The 19,104-nt window shown below is 36.9% G+C and overlaps 1 protein-coding gene across 8 annotated transcripts in view; it reads left to right on the forward strand.

Moving 5' to 3' along the window:
- The window catches only part of WDR7 (WD repeat domain 7), a 388,174-nt gene that overhangs the window by 150,699 nt on the left and 218,371 nt on the right, over window positions 1-19,104 (forward strand). For all 8 annotated transcript variants that reach the window (XM_019937105.3, XM_073790768.1, XM_073790769.1 and 5 more), the window contains one exon: window positions 6,606-6,719. In XM_019937105.3, the coding sequence (XP_019792664.1) occupies window positions 6,606-6,719 (114 nt within the window). The remainder of the gene's footprint in view (window positions 1-6,605; window positions 6,720-19,104) is intronic.

Below are 19,104 nucleotides of genomic sequence, written 5' to 3' on the forward strand. Positions count from 1 at the left end.
AGTCAGCCTTCCTATCACACCCCTAGCCTCTGGCAATCACTGATTTGATTTGTATCCTATAGTTTTGCCTTATGCAGAATGTCTGCTGTCTATTATGTCTGCCTATTATAAGATAGTAATGTAGCATGTAACTAAATACTGTGGAGATTAGAAATATGGAGGTTATGGTTGGGAATTTAAAAAAATGTTTCTTTTTTTTTTGGCAGGTAATGATTACCATGCTTAGAAGGGTTAAATAATGGGTTTTGCTCATCTTTTACCATAACTTTATGGTCCAAAAGTTCAAAAGGAAATCTTCTATCATTTCCTTAAAACAAACTTATTAAAATTAGCTTTAAATGATCTGTGCCATTTGTATTTGATTTTGGCCTTTCCATTCTCAGTATCTCTTACCTTTATATCTTCCAACAAAGGTTGGAATCTTAGGTATTTTGTTATCATGACAATGCCCAGTTAGACTTCGAGTTAAGATATTTTAGCTGATCCTTAAAAATGGAAATATATAGAATTTTGAAGTAACCAAATCAATCTTTTTGTATTGATTTGTAAACAAAATAACCCAGAGAATTTGACTATAAGAACTGACAGAATGAGTTACAAATATGGTCAAAATCAAGAATATAGTTTAATTTTTTTAATTAAAAAGGGAACATTACTCCTTCCTGACACAAGAAAAACATTCAGGGTGAATTTGTTTTCTTATTGCCTAAGTGTTCTATGTGGCCCTTGTCTCCCTGTCTTCTTCAGCTGCACGGCAAAAATGATACCAAAAGAGTACACAGAAGCGGTGTGGATTTCTTGTTTGATCTGGAATGGTAGAAAAGCAAACTTTTTTTCTTTTTTGCGGAACGCGGGCCTCTCACTGTTGTGGCCTCTCCCGTTGTGGAGCACAGGCTCCGGACGCGCAGGCTCAGCGGCCATGGCTCAAGGGCCCAGCCGCTCCGCGGCATGTGGGGTCTTACCGGACCGGGGCACGAACCCGTGTCCCCTGCATGGGCAGGCGGACTCTCAAACACTGGACCACCAGGGAAGCCCCAAACTTTATAAAAACAGCTTCTTTGAGATATAATTCATATGCCATTAAATTCACACTTAAAACGGTACAATCCAGTGGCTTTTAACATACTCTGAGTTGTGCAGCTATCACCACCATCAATTTCAGAACATTTTCATTACACCAAAAAGAAACTATAGACTCATTAGTATAACTAGATGGAGTCATGCAACATGTGCTCTTTTGTGGCTGGTTTCTTTTACTTAGCGCTTCATTTCCTTGTATTGCTGATTAATATCCCATTGTATGACTTTATCACAATGATCTATTCATCAGTAAATTGTGATATATTTATACATTTATTCATCAGTCTTTGGACATTCAGATTGTTTATACACTCTGGCTTTTATGGGTAATGCTGCTGTGAGCATTCCTGTACAAGTCTTTGTGTGGACATATGTTTTCATCCCTGGCAGTGGAATTGCTGGGTCACAGGATAACTCTATGCTTAACCTTTTGAGGAACCACCAGACTGTTTACTGTAGAGTGCTGAGAGTGCTTTATATAGTCTAGGTACTAGTCACTTGTTGGGTATGTGATTTGTGAATCTTTTCTCTTAAGTCTGTTGCTTGTCTTTTTAACCTTATAATAGGGTCATTTATAGAGCAAAAGTTCTTAATTTTAGTGAAGTCCACTTTACCAGTTTTTCCTCTTATGGATTGTGCTTTTGGTGTCAAGTCTGGCCTCAGGTACCAAAGATTTTCTCCTACTATTTTTTTTTTTAAGTTTTATAGTTTTATGTTCTACATTTAAGTCCAGATTCATTTTGAGCTGATTTTTAAATAAGGTGTGAGCCGTAGTTCAAAGTTCATACTTTTTGTGTGTGGATATCCAGTTGTAGCAGCCCATTTGTTGAAAAGGCTATCTTTCCTCCATTGATTTGCTTTTTGCACCTCTGTCAAATAACATTGGACATATTTGTGTTTGTCTTTTTCTGGTTTTCTATTCTGTTCGCTTAATCTAAAACCAAATAGTTTTAATAACTTTAAATGATAAGTCTTCAATGGGGCTGGCTGATTTTTCCTACCTTTTTTTTTTTTCAAAAATTCTTTTAGCTATTCTAGTTCCTTGGTCTTTCTATATAATTTTAGAAATATTTGGCTGTATGTACAAAAAATTGCGCTGGGATTTTGATAGGAATTACATTAAACCTGTATACAGAAAATTGACATCATTACTATGTAGAATCTTTCAGCCTATGAACATGGTATGTCTCTCCATTTCATTTATTTATACCTTCGATGTTTTGTCAGTGTTTTGTAGGTTTCATCTATTTTTTTTTTTTGTATTTACATCTTTTCAGTCTTTTTTTACAGTATTTCAGTCTTTTTTGAGCCAGCGTTACTAGTATTTTTCTTTTAAGTTTAGGTGTCCACGTATTCATTGTTAACATACAGAAATATAATTAAGAATTTTTTTCTTGTATTTTGCAGCCTTGCTGTACTCACTTATTAGTTTGCTTATTTTTTGTAGATTCATTTAGATTTTCCACATAGACAGTTATTTTTTCATTGAGTAGGATTACCTCATCCATTCCAAACTGTATGTGTTTTCTTTTCTTGCTTTATTGCACTGGCTAGAAATTTCCAATGCTGTGGGGTTTTTTTGTTTTGTTTTGTTTGTTTTTACATCTTTATTGGAGTATAATTGCTTTACAATGTTGTGTTAGTTTCTGCTGTATAATGAAGTGCTATATGTATACATATATCCCCATATCCCCTCCCTCTTGCACCTCCCTTCCACCCTCCCTATCCCACCCCTCTAGGTGGTCACAGAGCATTGAACTGATCTCCCTGTGCTATGCAGCTGCTTCCCACTAGCTATCTATTTTACCTTTGGTAGTGTATGTATGTCAATGCCACTCTCTTACTTCGTCCCAGCTTCCTCTTCCCCCTCCCTGTGTCCTCAAGTCCATTCTCTACGTCTGCGTCTTTTTTCCTGTCCTGCCCCTAGGTTCATCAGAACGATTTTTTTTTTTTAGATTCCATATATATGTGTTAACATATGGTATTTGTTTTTCTCTTTCTGACTGACTTCACTCTGTATGACAGACTCTAGGTTCATCCACCTCACTACAAATAACTCAATTTTGTTTCTTTTTATGGCTGAGTAATATTCCATTGTATATATGTTAAATAAGAGTGGCATTGTGGACATCTTTACTTCATTCTTGATCACAGGAGGAAAGCATTCAGCCTTTCACTGTTAAGTATAATGTTAGCTGCAGATTTTTAGTAGGTGCTTTTATTAACTTGAACAAGTTCCTCTCTCTCTTCTATTTGTATTTTTCTGAGGGTTTTTTTAAATCATGAATTGGTGTCAAATTTTATCAAGTTATTAACATGTTCATATGATTTTTTTTCTTCTTTAACCTCTTAATATTTTGGTTTACATTGATTGATTTTTTGAATTAATGTAAGGATCGTGTTACACTGATTCAAAAATCAATGTAATACTTATATTTTGTCAAGGATTTTTGAGACTATATTCATGAGAGATATTGATTTGTAGTTTTATTTTTTTTGTTGTTTGTACAGTTGACCCTTGAACAACGTGGGTTTGAACTGAGTGGGTTCACTTATATGTGGATTGTTTTCAGTAGTAAATACTACAGTACTACATGATCTGTGGTTGGTTGTATCCATGGATATGGAGGGCCAGCTATAAGTTACACCCAGATTTTTGACTACACAGAGGTTTGGTGCCCCTAACCCCTGCATTGTTCAATGATCAACTCTATTTTCTTTTTTTCTGACAAGATATATAGGATTTTATAACCCTTACTTTGTTTTGGAAAGCATCGATCAAAGAACCAGTTTCAGCATAGATACTTCTTGGTCTTTCAACCTTGGTTACTTTGAGATATCCACGTTTGCTTCTTAAGCTCTGTTCCAAAATACTGAATGCCCTCAGTTGAACAGTTGTCTAGTATAGCCCAAGAACACCATGGAGGACTTCACAGTAATTATACTCAATATCATGGGATTCCATGACTTCTCATGCTTGTGCTGTGATATTCTGTCATGCCTCCTATCCTGCCCTGAGCAACTCAGTCCCTGGGAGGACTTACTGGTAAAAGGATATTGGGGTTGAAATCGGAAGATCTACACATCAATACTGGTTCTTGAATTTAGTAACTGTGTTATGCCAAGCAAGTACTTGACCTCTCTGATTAAATGAGATAAATTTAAATGGATTTATAAACTTGTTACACATAAATACTAGCGTTATTTTCATGGAATCCATTAATTTTACAGGAAAGGAAAATACTACTAATAAATGATTGTTGCCATCTAAACTGTTCCTTAATATCATTTCCCTGTTTCTCTGATCATTTTCAAAATGATCAACTGTTAAGCATGGAATGAGACTGAAAGATTTCAGAGATTTATATTTTGATTTAATAATCTGAAACAACGATCTTTGATTTTGTGCTTAAGCAGTAAGTCTGTAGAAATGTGGCGTTTACCTTCTTATCTCTTCTTTGTGATTATTTTACTGATAACCATCTTTAATCAAATAACATAATATTATTTTTCTAGTAATTCCTCTTTATTTTAAAATTTTATCTTGAAAACCTAACAACAAAAGTGATGCTGTAAAGGGATGGCCTTTGTCATTTTTTGTTATTGGGGACCATTCATTTAGCACTGTTCATTCTTTTGTTGGAGCAATACTTAATAAAGTGCTTGCACTAAAATGACGTTCTCCTCCCCAAATTTAAATTGTTAGGCCTTGGAACTGCCTACTGGTAGGTCTACTTCTGGATCATTCATGGTGGTTAATGACTAAGATTCTTCCTCTTGGTGCCTTTCATAAACCTGAGGCAGCAAGGTTGAATTTCATGTAGAAATTCAGTTAATGCATCTTGGAAGAAAAGAAATCCTGGAATATTTGTAGCTTCTGGTTTTAAAAATATTGTTTTAGATTTTATATGTGCAGTTATCGAAGTACTTATTAAGAAGATTTGATTAAAATGTTCAACTCCTGAAGTAAGTTCCAGTGGGTGACATTTTTCTATACCATGATTGAGCAATACCTCTTGGTAACCATGTGTAAAATATTGGACACCCCCTCCTATCCATTGCCTAATTAGATGCAAATTGACAACAAAATATAGGCATTCCCTTCTTTTTGAAAGTTTGCTTTACAACCCTTCACTTTTATGAAAGATTGTCGTCAGTACCTGTTTTTGCTGATTGAAAGATAGCTCAAGAGGATTTTCGCTTTTATGAGAAAAGACAAAAGGCAATAATAACACTCAGCGTTTGTTTAGCAGTGAGCTGTCACAGAGCCAGGCACACCAAGAGCGGCTTAGAGCGGCACCACCAAGCTCCTTCCCTGGGAACTAGCTCAGCATCTCAGCATCAAGCTGCCATGGGTTTGAACTGTGTCTGTGAGCATCTGTGCTTTGTCTTGAATTCTGTGCCTTTGTTAGGAAGATGTGTCCTAAGGTGATTGCTCCTTTGCTTTATATCATTCTGGCTTACAAAAGGTTTCACAGCAGTGCTCTACTTTCAGATAGTGGAGGGGGGGGAACCTATGTATCATCAAAGATGGGAAACTAGGTAAGTAAGGAAAAGACCTTTGTATGAACTTTCAGATTCTCAGGTGGTTTACAGAATGGAAGTTTTTGGTGCCCTGATCTAGTTCACCTGTCTGCTTTCAGTTAGGTTCTTTCAGTTCCATAATTATCTGACCTCATATCTAATTCCTTCAGAGACAGAGAGATATTATGCTCTTGGGGCAATGCATTTCAGGTCTTTTACACAGAATCAGAACACAAATCCCTCTTTTGTCATCATCCGTCTTCCCAACCCCCAAATTATAAGCAAACTAATATTAAAGAGAAGTAAACTTTTAAAATAGTCCTTCACTCTAGGTTTTTTTCTCCCTCTTTTTAGCATAATTATGTCTAAATTTGCTAAAGTAACTGTAGCAAAAACATTGAAAGGAATCAAGTAAAACTGTAATTTACTTCATCATTTTTCTGTTCCCAGATCTTAGTTAAAAGTCCGTATAGTTTGCATCCATGTACATATATATATATAAAGCAATAGAACACACATGAATATTTTGTTCATTAATTTCTGTCTCTCCCTAATTTTGGTGAATATATTGTATTTTTTTTTAACATATTGCATTTGCATCCAGTAAGTCAATTAAAATGCTTTAAGAGTTTTGGTCCACCTTTCATTTTTTTTTTATAAATTTATTTATTTTATTTATTTATTTTTGGCTGCGTTGGGTCTTCATTGCTGCGAGGGGGCTTTCTCTAGTTGCAGTGAGCAGGGGCTACTCTTCTCTGCGGTGCACGGGGCTTCTCATTGCTGTGGCTACTGTTGCGGAGCACGGGCTCCAGGCGCATGGTCTTCAGTAGTTGTGGCGCACGGGCTTTGTTGCTCCGCGGCATGTGGGATCTTCCTGGACCAGGGCTCGAACCCATGTCCGCTGCATTGGCAGGAGGATTCTCAACCACTGCGCCACCAGGGAAGCCCCACCTTTCTTTCAGTTTTTAAAAACTAACCCTTGTGCTTCCCATTTGTTTTAGCTGGGGTCTCAGCAGAAGCCATGCAGACTATTACCGCTGCTCCTGATGCCTCAGGGCCAGAAGCCAAAGTCCAAGAGGAAGAGCACGACCTTGTGGATGATGACATCACCACTGGTAACCATGATATCTTTAACGTCCAGTATTGGAAAATGCTTTTAGGTCGTTTACAGTGGGGTTAAATATGTTGATGGAAAGGATGGAAACTTGCACTGATGGAGTGTTTAGTTTTTGATACCCTTTAGTGCCCTTTTTGATATTGAAGTAGAAAGAAGCAGACTGTTTATTTCGTCCAGGTTTGCTCATTGTTGTTATAACAGTGAACCTGCTAGATGTGCATTTGATTTTCTGAGAACCTTCTAATTCAGAGGCTAGGATCATTACTAAAGCCTTGGAACATGTAGAGGAATACACTTATTGTGTTATGAAAAGTTTTGCAATTATAGTAGGGTAAACTGAAAATATCAAAGTTGTAATAGCAATTTATGCAACACAGGCTACATGAGGAAACTTACAGATACTCTTTGTACCTATACTATAGAAATGAATCCTGCTTTTTCAAATTACTTACATTGTTTGGGTATTCAACATTCTTATCTGTATTATTTATCACCTGATCAGGCATAATGTAAAATTTATGAAAGCCATACACTGCATATGTTCAGCCTGTCTTTTTATAGGCTTAAAGCAGTTTCAATTACTGGATCTCCAAATGCATTCAGCTCAATTTCTTTCAATGAACGGAGGATAAAAACAACCTAGTATAAATATTTTTTTTGGTATTAAGAATGATAAACTCTTATTTTTAGTGCGTATGGTTAAAATGTAAAATCTGACCATATAAATCTACAACTATTGTGAAACAAGAAGCATTAACTTAATAGTAATCAATAATTTGAAAAGAAGCATGCCCAGTAAATATCAGTAAAATTTTTAACAATAATTAAAGGGAGAAAAAAAACCCAAAAAACAAAGGGAAGTTGTATTTTTTTTCCTCTCCCTTTTTCCTTTTAAAGCTCTGTGTAGCAGGTTCTTTACTGTTATCACCTGACTGCCCTTAAATTTCTTTCACTGGGAAGAAGTTGAGGGAGCTTTATGATCTCCCTTGAAAATTTACAAAGCCTTTATTTAAAAACCTATAGACTTGTGCCACTGCTGCAAATAAGTAGTTGACTACATTGAGGAGCATCCGGTTTTCTGCAAAAATGAGATGATGGTGGTTGCTCTTACTTTTTAATGTATCAATTCATTGATTAAAAAAAAATCATCCACCTTAAATATAAATTAGTTTGCAAACTTCCAACTTTGCTGAAAGTCATTTGTACTTCACAATTATGGAACTTGTTTTGGCAGCTACTAGAGGAAATTATTTCATTTAAAGATTTTTAAAAACTATTTCTTGCTTTATTCAGTTTTCACTGCTTTTTAAAAAATAATGCTATAGATATGTTTTGTTATTCCCTCTAAATTTTAAAGGTTTTCTTGTCTATAAAAAGTCATGGTTTAGGGCTTCCCTGGTGGTGCAGTGGTTGAGAGTCCGCCTGCCGATGCAGGGGACACGGGTTTGTGCCCCGGTGCGGGAAGATCCCACATGCCGCGGAGCGGCTGGGCCCGTGAGCCACGGCTGCTGAGCCTGGGCGTCCGGAGCCTGTGCTCCGCAATGGGAGAGGCCACAACAGTGAGAGGCCCGTGTACCGCAAAAAAAAAAAAAAAAAAGTCGTGGTTTAAATAATAGAAAGAAGTTGCCTTTGCAGTAGTAGAATAGCTCAATTTGCATTCCAGAATAAAAGCTGAATTTTTGAGCTCTCGAGTAAGTATTATTAAATCAGTACATTGAAATTTTGAATTATGCTGTGCCGAAGTCACGAGACAGCATTATAGCACATGACTGTGTGCTTATTTTATTGTTAAAAAATCAAGAAAAAATGAAAAATCTAGTTTGGAGAGTCAGTTAATGCTACGTAAACTGGGCGTCCAGAGCCTGTGCTCCACAACGGGAGAGGCCGCAACAGTGAGAGGCCCGCGTACCGCAAAAAAAATAAATAAATAAATGAATAAATGCTACATAAACTATATTTTAATCTGTAAGAGTTCAGTTAAATGTATGTGATATATGGCTTTTATCAGTTGATTTACTCATTTCATGCCATGAGGACTAGAAGCAAGAATGCTCAATAGCCAAAGAATTTAAATGACGCCAAAGGCTCCCTTAACATGTTGTCAGAGCAGCGAGCATGCTGCCGTCTGTAGATCGTTCAGGCTACCTTTAGATTGTGTGGCTTGATTAAGATGTGGTATAGATTTCTGTGAGGGTTTAGAAGAAAACCATATTTCTTTTTATTGACTAGAATCCTATATAAATTGCATTATGAAAAATATGGTAGGTGCATTGAGAGAAACCTGTTTCAAGCAAAATAATCTTATTTTGGGATAACCAGCATTGTAGAGCACAAGAGGTACTATGAAAGGGAAAACTGGCCAATTTAGCCATTCACTTTGAAAAATCTGATTTTTCCCCTGGCTGTTTAAAAGGAATTCCTTTAATAATATCACCTCAAAACAAATAGAAATCGGGCTTCCCTGGTGGCGCAGTGGTTGAGAGTCCGCCTGCCGATGCAGGGGACACGGGTTTGTGCCCTGGTCCGGGAGGATCCCACATGCCGCGGAGCAGCTGGGCCCGTGAGCCATGGCCGCTGAGCCTGCGTGTCCAGAGCGTGTGCTCCGCAACGGGAGAGGCCACAACAGTGAGAGGCCCGCGTACTACCAAAAAACAACAACAAAAAAAACCAAATAGAAATTATAACGTGACAGATATTTGCTTGTATTTTGAATGAATTCTTATTTGAATGCTGTAGCTAGGCTAATATACATAGTTGTATTAATTTTATTTTTGTAGTAATCTGGGGCTTAACTCTTCAATTAACTGAATTCAACAGCTGACCAAGATAGCAATTAAAATATGAAGTATAATTTAGTGCTTTTGTATAGGCAGAATTTCATATTTGAAATTTTTCTTTTGAGTAAGAGCAAATGAGGTATGAATATTGTCTTAACGACACTTGGATCTGAGCTTGGCAGTCTTTGTGTTTGCTGTATAAAAGTAAAGAAGCATGGATAAAGCTGTGTAAGTGTTGGCGATGATCAATTGGAACTAATTAAATTTATTTGAAATGAAGAGTCTTAACTGGAAGAGGACAGCTGGAAAAACTGGGAAGAAAAATTGAGTCTTGATTGAGACAATTTAAACCTTCACCCTGTCATTTAAAAAATATGCTGCAGCTTCTTTCTAAATCTCTCTTTTGAAAGCTAGTATCTATTGATCGGCTCTACAAAGTAATGCCAGTGTGCCTTGGTCAACACACACCCTCGGTTGTGCTTAGCATTCCAGCCTAAGGTTTATCAGATTCTTTCCTTTAACCAAATGTCTTAAATTACATATCAAAGCCTTATTAGCCACTTTCACAGGTTAATACTGTTTTATGTAGGAAAAATATTAAAACCTATTCCTGATTTTTAAAAATATTGTATAGTATGCATGGGAAATATACTCCCTCCTCCAAGGGAATTGTTTCAGGTTTTGCAATACTCTGTATATTTAAAATCTATTTTAACAACAATAGTAGTGTTTTCTTGAAAGTAAAAAGAACGGCGTTAAGATTGTTTCTAGATTATTTATCATTTTAGAGTCACAAGAATATTATTCTGTACCTGTGCATTTGCTTTTGTATGTGTACTTTTATTTTTGGTATTGCAGTTTAAATGTTTATGTAGATATATAGTCAGTATTAGTAAATAACATGTTATTTTCATTACAATATGAAGAGGTGATAATTATGTTAATGGAGTAAATCTCACTAAAAACTGAAAGACATAGAAAAAATTTTAGATAAATCATTGTTTTTTTAAGGTAGACCTTTTAGGTGAGTTTGTTAATTATCTTTATGCAGTTTTCATTGAGGTAAAGGATGGCATTCTGTGTGAGGATGAAGCTATACATCCCCTAAATGTGGCATTTTAAAACATCTTCCCTTAATATCAGGTTAAAAAGAATTTGGGAAGGGTTTCACTCACAAACCTGTATGGACCCCTTTAAGAAAGTCACTGTATTCTCCTGTGGGTCATACTATAGTGTCCTACCCCTTGTTCAATATGCAAGGACACAAACTGACCATATAACAGTGATAGTCAGGAGCCACTGACATTGTCAATAAGAGACAACTTGATACTAGATCAGCAGCACAGTGGACAGATTCAACTGCTCACAACAAATGCAACGATGATACATGTATTTGGATGGGTGTGTTGACTCGATATTTGTTGTATTTTTTGTAGCATTTAAATTTAATTTATAAAAAAAGATGAGAAATGCTATGGAAAAAGAAAAAATAGAGAAAGGTGAGAGAACTTGAAAGCAGTATCAATTGTTAACTTACTTTGTACCAACCACTTTATTCTTGACACTAACAGCATTTCTTTGAAGTGTGTTCTAGTATATTTGTCCAGATACAGAGATGAGGAAACAAGCTCAGGGGAGGTCATGTTCATGGGACTGAAAATGAGTCCTGCCTGACTCCAGAGCTGATGTGTAGGCTTGAGCACCACCCTGCACTGCCTCATAGTCTCCAACTCATTGAAGTTTGGCATCTTTTCACTTTCTTTTGAAATGGGAGATGATGTCACCATCCACCTTTATTGCTCACAATAGCGAGCATAAGCCTGATATTTGCCGGCCATATTATTGCCTAGAAGGCAAACTTGTTATTCTAAATTTAGAGCAAGAGATTATCTCCCTAAAGGGGGAAAATCAGCACGTATTTGTTCTTTAAATGTTCTTTTAAAATTTGTTCTTTAAATTATTTAGGACTGCTATCATGTTAAGACCATAAATACAGTTACTGTTCATAACTAAACAGTTATTACATACAGGTAAAATGAAATTTGTATTGTTCTGTCTAGCTTTTTGAAGTCACCAATATAAAACTGACACCTTAACATAGATTCACACAGCAGAGTCAACATTTCTAGTATATTAAGTTAGAGCTGAAAAGCACGTCTTGTCTGAGACTAAATATTGATTGATTAATTTTACCATTTACTGAGGCTCTGTTCATAAAATGTTTATACATTTGTTTTGACTGAAAGATAGGAATTCATCCTGTTAAAGATAAGCTCTAAGGAACAAAATTTAGGGCATTATATATTCAGAAATCAGAAGCACTTTCTTAGCAGAGAGACAGAGGCCTTATAATTCGTAAACTAGAATAAGACTTTCTGCATTGCACCATTTCCCTTTCTCATTCTTTAATTTATAACTGACAGTCTAAAAACAGTACAGATCTATGTGAATTTTAAATCGTTTGTTTTAAACTGTTACCGCTACTCTTGTGATTGACTTCAGAATGTTAGCTACTACACAATATGGGTTTACTGTTATTAAGATTTGGGGTAATTATAAATGACTAGTGCTGTGGTTTACCATGCACTTTTCTTTTTTAAGAAAAATAAGTGTGAATTTCATAGTTTTCTGAAATATGTCTTCAAGTAATTTACCTTTGTATACATTTTTTTTAATCTGGGAGAAGAAAATTTAAATTAAAATATTTTTGCTGTTTAGTGTTTAATACTCAGTTTTAGTTATACGTTGATAGGATGTTAAGTAGAATATTTCTAAATATGGTATTTGAGAGTTGACAGGAATATTAAAATACAGCCCAAAGTATGGCTTTTTGTCATTCATTTTCTCTTTTCATTTTTTCCACTCTGGGTGACTGACTTTCCCTTTTCTTTGGTTTTAACTACCACATCCATGTTAAAGACTATCAAATCTGTATCTCCAGCCTAGGCTTGTGTTCTGAGTGTCAGATTAATATGTCCTCCTGCCCAAATGCCCCATAGATACCTAAATACCAAGTCCAAAGTGAGCTCATATTTATTTCTAAAACTCATCTCCTTTTATATTTATATCTCATAAAAGGCATCACTGAGGGTACCATCAACTGCCTAACACCCCAAACCAGAAACCAAGGAATAATCCTGGCTTTCTTACTTTCCAACAGGGTCCACTGGTAGTTGGTACCAGTTCCTGTAAACTGTACCTCTTAAATATCTCCCAATGATTTTCCCCTTCTCCATTTCCACAGAGAATACCTACATCCAGACTTTAATTTTTTCTACTTTGGATTATTATTATATTCTCCAGTAAACATCTTGCTGTCTCCATTCCCTCCCCTTCCAGTTCATGTCTTTCATTACTCTGAGAGTTTCAGAAGCCACTTCATCACCTTTCACCCTCATTAACTGCTGCTTAATGGTTTCCCATTAATTATAGCACAAAACCCAAACACCTTAGGAGGTATCTAGGGCTCTTCGAATACCTGACCCCTGGCTCTAGCTTCAGTGGCTGCTGTAGCAATACTGAACTTAGTTTCTCCAGAGTACCCTGCTGTTTCATGACCCTTACTTTGCCTGTGCCCCTCCATCTGGCTGCTATGCTCTCAATTCTCTCACATGTGAGGTGAAGTTCTGAGAGTTCTCTTCAAACCCAGCGTGAGTGTCACCATCTTCCCGAAGCCTTCCTGGACCCCCTTATGTAAGATCTCCCAGTTCGTTGTATGCATTTCTGCTGTTGCACTCGGTAACACTGTTAAGTGACCGTTTACTTATCCTCTGTGAGTCACGTGTGTGCATATGACTTTTACCTCTGTATATTTCTGGCACTAAAACAGTGCCCTGGTCCATAGCATCCTCTCAGTAAATGTTTATTGAATGAGTGATTGAATTAGTGAAGCCATATGATCACTCATTTCAAAGAGCATTCCTGGGCTTCCCTGGTGGCGCAGTGGTTGAGAGTCCGCTTGCCGATGCAGGGGACGCGGGTTCGTGCCCCGGTCTGGGAAGATCCCACATGCCGCGGAGCGGCTGGGCCCGTGAGCCATGGCCGCTAAGCCTGCGCGTCCGGAGCCTGTGCTCCGCAACGGGAGAGGCCACAACAGTGAGAGGCCCGCGTACCGCCAAAAAAAAAAAAAAAAAGAGCATTCCTTATATACTATATATTTATTTATTTATTTATATTTACTATTCTTATGCAATATATATATGTATCTCCCTAACCTCCCCACTTTTCCTTAGTGGGTATTCAATGGCACAAAAAGTGTTTGTAACAGGTCAGTGAAGGAATATAGGCTTATTTCTGGATAAACTGTCTCTTGACTTTGTAAAAATGAGATTTGGAGAAGATTTAGGAGCATAAGCAGAGAAACAGACTCTTAGGACTCTCAGAGAGTTCCCTTTTTGTGGCCTGCACTGACCAGACAGTGGCAATGTGCTTATAAACAGTGGTCTGAGTTGTCTCTTGAGGCACACTTTTCCCTCTGGGTGTGTCTCTCCTGTTGCCCTGGGAGCTGTGCCACCTCATTTCTAGGCTCAGCTCTGTCAATGAAAACAAAAATCTCTTGTGTTTTTTCTGGAACTAGAGGTACCAGAGTACCTGTTATCCAAGAGATCCCTCTGGGGCTTGGGACGCCACCGCTGGAGAAGCAAGGTGGCTTGTATGGGAGTAGGGGAGAGATGGGGAAGTGGGGAGATGCTCACAGGAGGGAGAGAAACACAGAGTTTTTCCAGGAGGCCTGACATTTAACCACACGCCACTAAAGAATGAGAGTGTGGAATCCTGTTGTGTGATGGTGCACGTAGTGTTTTTGTGCCATTCCCCCAGGTGTCTGCAGTCAGTCATTTAGCACTACGAAAACTTGCTTTTTATTGTCCATTGAAAATTGCAAGTTAACATGCCCAGATTTATTGTGTTTAAGCTTATGTTTAAAAGCTTGGCCTGGGGTTACTGGCCTGCAGAAAAGCACAAAAGGAAAAGAGGCAAGAACAAGGACAAAAACATGGCTAATAAGTACCATTAGAATCTTCAGTTTCACTTTAAAACTATTCTTAGACTCTTATAGATGGAAAATCTGCTTAATATCAATGTATTTTGACCAACAAGGTCTTGGTCATTTAATTCATTTAAATGAATTAAATATCATAAAGAATCGGAAGTGCTGTAACATACATTACTTGAGATAGCTGTTACATTGGCACCAAATCTTTTATAATGATATTTTCTAATAATAGCACTTTTATTTTTTTTAATGTGTGTGTATTGACTGCATATACTACTTAGGCAAGGGATTGGTCAGGTAAACAGTAATTGATACCATCTTAGAAAACTGTTCTAAAATAACATATTTAAAAATCAGGAACTTAATAGCTATCACAACAGCTCATTAGTATTTACTAAGTACCTAATAAGTATCAGGCTAGGCTCTTTTTAATCCTCACAGCTCACTGTAATTGTCCTCATTATTGCTCCTGTTTTACAAGAGAGGGAAATGAGGCATAGAGTAACTTTCCACATAAAGGCCACAGATAGGAAATGGCAGAGTCAGGATTTGAATCCAGGCCATCTGCCTTTAGAGCTTGTGCTCTTAAATGGAAGTAATTATCAAAACCAGATCATTTAAAAAATCATATAAGAACAAAAAGAAACAAATATATTCATTATGGCATGTTGTTTTCTCTTTGTGTGATATAGAAAGTTCTATTTTAATTTTTAATAGAGTTTAATTTTTAACATAGTACAAGGAAATATTCAAAATGTGTAGAAAAGACATGCTGTTTTCTTAAAAAATAAACATGGATAATTAGTATAGGAAGATAATTTTACATATTTTCTAGATAAAATTAGGATTATTTTATGTTTGTGTAAAACCACATACATAGTTACACTAACATGTACACAATATTAGATCATAAAGACTTAAGGTTTGGTTTTTGGATTTAATAGTGTATATATTTTTTGATAAACTTAGACTCAATAGGAACAAAGAAGAAATATTTAGTTGGATAAGAATGTTGTAGCTGTTAAAAAATAAAAGCCCTCCATGGGAGTGAATAACCTTCAGGATGAACTTAAAATCTGGCCTTTTGTGAGCTGTGTAATAATACCTCACGGATAAGAATGAATTTCATTAGATTGTGGCACACTATTATATATCTGTATATTACGTGAATTGCCCTTATAATTGATATCAAACCCGTATGACCAAAAGTTGTAATTCACAAAAGTAATGACAGCAATGTCTCATAATTCACAGACTTTATGTCATACCTGTGAATGATTACTTTTACGTGCAAGCCATGTTAAAGGGGAAAAACAGGTTTTAAAACGGATGTGGAATTTTGAAGAGTTCTTCTTCCTGATACTTTCTAGTCACTTTTAGTATGCAAAGAGATAAAGTGACTACTATCCTTGAATTTTCCCATGATTTCTTGGATTAAAATTAATTGTCATGCATAAAGGCCTTTATTCTTAATTCGAAATTTTAAATCATAAGTGGAAGTTGGTATTTACTCTTTGAGGTGAAGACAGTCATAAATCTGAATGTATTTTCTCCACATGATGTAATACACTAGAAAGAGGAGCCTTCCCTCACAGGTAGGATAAAATCAAGTGAGAATATTTACTCTTTTTTTGGGGGGGTGGGGGTGGGATTATGGTGTATCCTAAATAAAAATGCATGAATTAAATGAAGTGAACCTAATTTAAAAGGATTCAGAGAAACTGAATTAGCTACTCTCTCTTTGCCCTTTTTGTATATACGTATTTTTTCCAGTGTCGTTGGTATCCCCTGAAAGAAGTGTGAGGAATATCCAATTTGATTCAACAAAACATTAATATGCACCTTGTATTTTTCTATCAGCACATTCTGGGGAGGATATAACAGAGCAAGCATCCTAGTTGAGAAGCTGAAGGTGAAATTTTACAGAGAGGCTATATATTCACACGTAGCTCTACACACACACACACACATATGACATACATGTACCGAGGACAGACTTTAGGTCGGAGAATTCAGAGCACTGGGGATTAGGTAAGGGTAGGAATTGCATTTGAGGTAAGCCTGCATTTGTGACAGAGGTGGAGAGACACGGGAAGAAAAACTTTTGAGCTAAAGCTGTTCGTTTAGAACTTGGTTTGAAATGAAGGCTCTGTGGAGGGCTGAGAAGAGTGGCCAGGCTGGAGCTGATGGCCGGGCAGTACCGTCCGGGATGGAGGGTCTGATGTCAGGTCAGGTGTGTTCATGTGGAATGTAGCAGATTCTACATCCTGTGCTATGTGTTACTTTAAAGCAGGGCTTATTATTAAAGGAATTTATGATGTTGATGGTGGGTATCGGCTTCATGCCCAATGTGCGTAATTCTACTCCCATGGCTTTTCTTTTCATTCAACAGTTAGTTTTGATCACCTTCTAGGTATTGAGTACTTACTAGTTGTTGAGTGTAGGGTGGAGTTTATGCTTCAGAGGGCAACTGATGACTGGTTCTGTTTATTGTTTTGTTGGGAAATTTTTACCTGAAGAACTGTTATTCATGAAGGTATAATAAACTCCTGTTACTGTGAGGCAAAACTTGCATTTCATATGTATGTCTAAGAGTGAATCCATAGATTTCATGGAAACAGAAAAACAAAGTGAAATCAGCTGAATGAAAAGCAGGTCTGCAGTAGTAAGTATGTAATTAGAATATTTTTAGAATAAATATGGTTACAGCATAGGCCCTGATAGCTCATTCTCTGTGTTCACATTTCAGCTTCCCTGCTTACTCACTGTGTGGCCTTGTGCAGGTTACATGACCATGCCAAGCCTCAATTTTCTCACCTGAAATCTGAGGGTAGTGAGATTGTTAGAGGATTAAATGAGATGATGCATGTAATCTTCTTAGCAGAACAATTGGCACATAATAAGTGCTCAGGAAATATTATATGCCCCCTCCCTTCCTTCTCCCCCCATTACCACCATCATCCTTAAGTGATTCGCTTTAATAAATAGAATAAATGGTTTGTAACTAACATAACTCATTTATAAATTAGTTCTTCCTGATGACTTGATGATGTTTTTTCTAGGTAGTTTGATCATCACTCCCAGGGATATAAAATTACTAGATAAATTTACACTTTATAGATAGAGAAAAAAGCTGCATCCAAATTTGTGTGCATGTTTTTAGAAATCCCTAAAAGCTGGCTCACGAAATACAGATGAATTATTATATTTTCTTAAACACTTTTATATGGCTTCTTTTACCACATTTATTGCCTGAGTTGAATCTGACTGAGAAGAGTGAATGATTTATAAAATAGAAATAATGACAGCTGTAGAAGATACTTAAGGTAGCTAAGGGAGAGTTAATTTGCATATTCAAACCCATGTTTGGCCACTGGTGATCAGTGAGGGATGGGAGAGAGACAGTGATGCTGAAAAGCTTTCTGAGGAATCTGATGCAGCCATGGAGCTGAGAGTCACTGCTAGACTTAGGAAAGCATATTTAAAAGATGATAAAACTAACACAACATTGTGAATCAACTATACTCCAATAAAATTTTTTAAAAAGGTGATAAAACGTAAAGGATAGGGCTTCCCTGGTGGCGCAGTGGTTGAGAGTCCGCCTGCCGATGCAGGGGACACTGGTTCGTGACCCGGTCCGGGAAGATCCCACATGCCGTGGAGCGGCTGGGCCCGTGAGCCATGGCCGCTGAGCCTGCGCGTCCGGAGCCTGTGCTCCGCAACGGGAGAGGCCACAACAGTGAGAGGCCCGCGTACCGCAAAAAAAAAAAAAAAAAAACGTAAAGGATAAAAGGAAATCTTCACATACTGTCATTAATAGTCTTGCCAAGAAAGAAAAAGGAGAAACATTTAATGCAGCTGTCATACTTGTAAAGGATGCTTACGTTTTAGCTGAGGCTTTTAAAAGGTATGTCCTAGATATTTGGCAAGCTCACGTTTTACTTCCCAGGCTGGCTTGATTTCTCCTCCCTAGCCTGTTTCCCTATATTCCAGATTTGTACAACTGGGTGAGATTTTGGAGGTAAATTATTGAAAGATATAGAAAACCAAGTTAAGAACAGCAACAAAAGATAATTATTAACTGCACGGAAGAAAAAAAAAGTAGTACTGAAAAAGTTATCATGATTGACCAACCACATGGTTAAGCTGTGAGTAGCATGCACATCTTCATGAAAATGTAAGCATTGATGATGATATCATAGTTTTAATAAGAATTATGATATGATAAATTGGGAGGCAGAGGAAGAAGGCAGAAGACAGACTGTGTGTGAATGTGGTGTGTGCGTGAATCTGTGTGTGTGTGAGAGTGAATATGGGGGTGTGTGTGAATGAATGAGACACATGTAAGTAATATGTGAAGGAGAACGTAGTTTTCATTGACTGTAACGGGGAATCATAAGCCTAAAGATAAGATAAGCCTAAAACTGAAAAATTAGAAGTAGCAACATGGGATTTTCTAAAAGAGCCCAAAGTGGTTGTTTTGGCAGAGTGGAAAATGGGGATGGGATTGAGGGGCTGTTGCTTTTTTATACTAACTTGTGGAACTGTTTGACTCTTTAAACAGGTAGAGTTTCATGAAATAAAGACTACATTTAAAAGTAAAAATAAAAAAT

Source organism: Tursiops truncatus, chromosome 13 (genome assembly GCF_011762595.2).
Source record: "Tursiops truncatus isolate mTurTru1 chromosome 13, mTurTru1.mat.Y, whole genome shotgun sequence".
In the NCBI taxonomy this organism is placed as follows: domain Eukaryota; kingdom Metazoa; phylum Chordata; class Mammalia; order Artiodactyla; family Delphinidae; genus Tursiops; species Tursiops truncatus.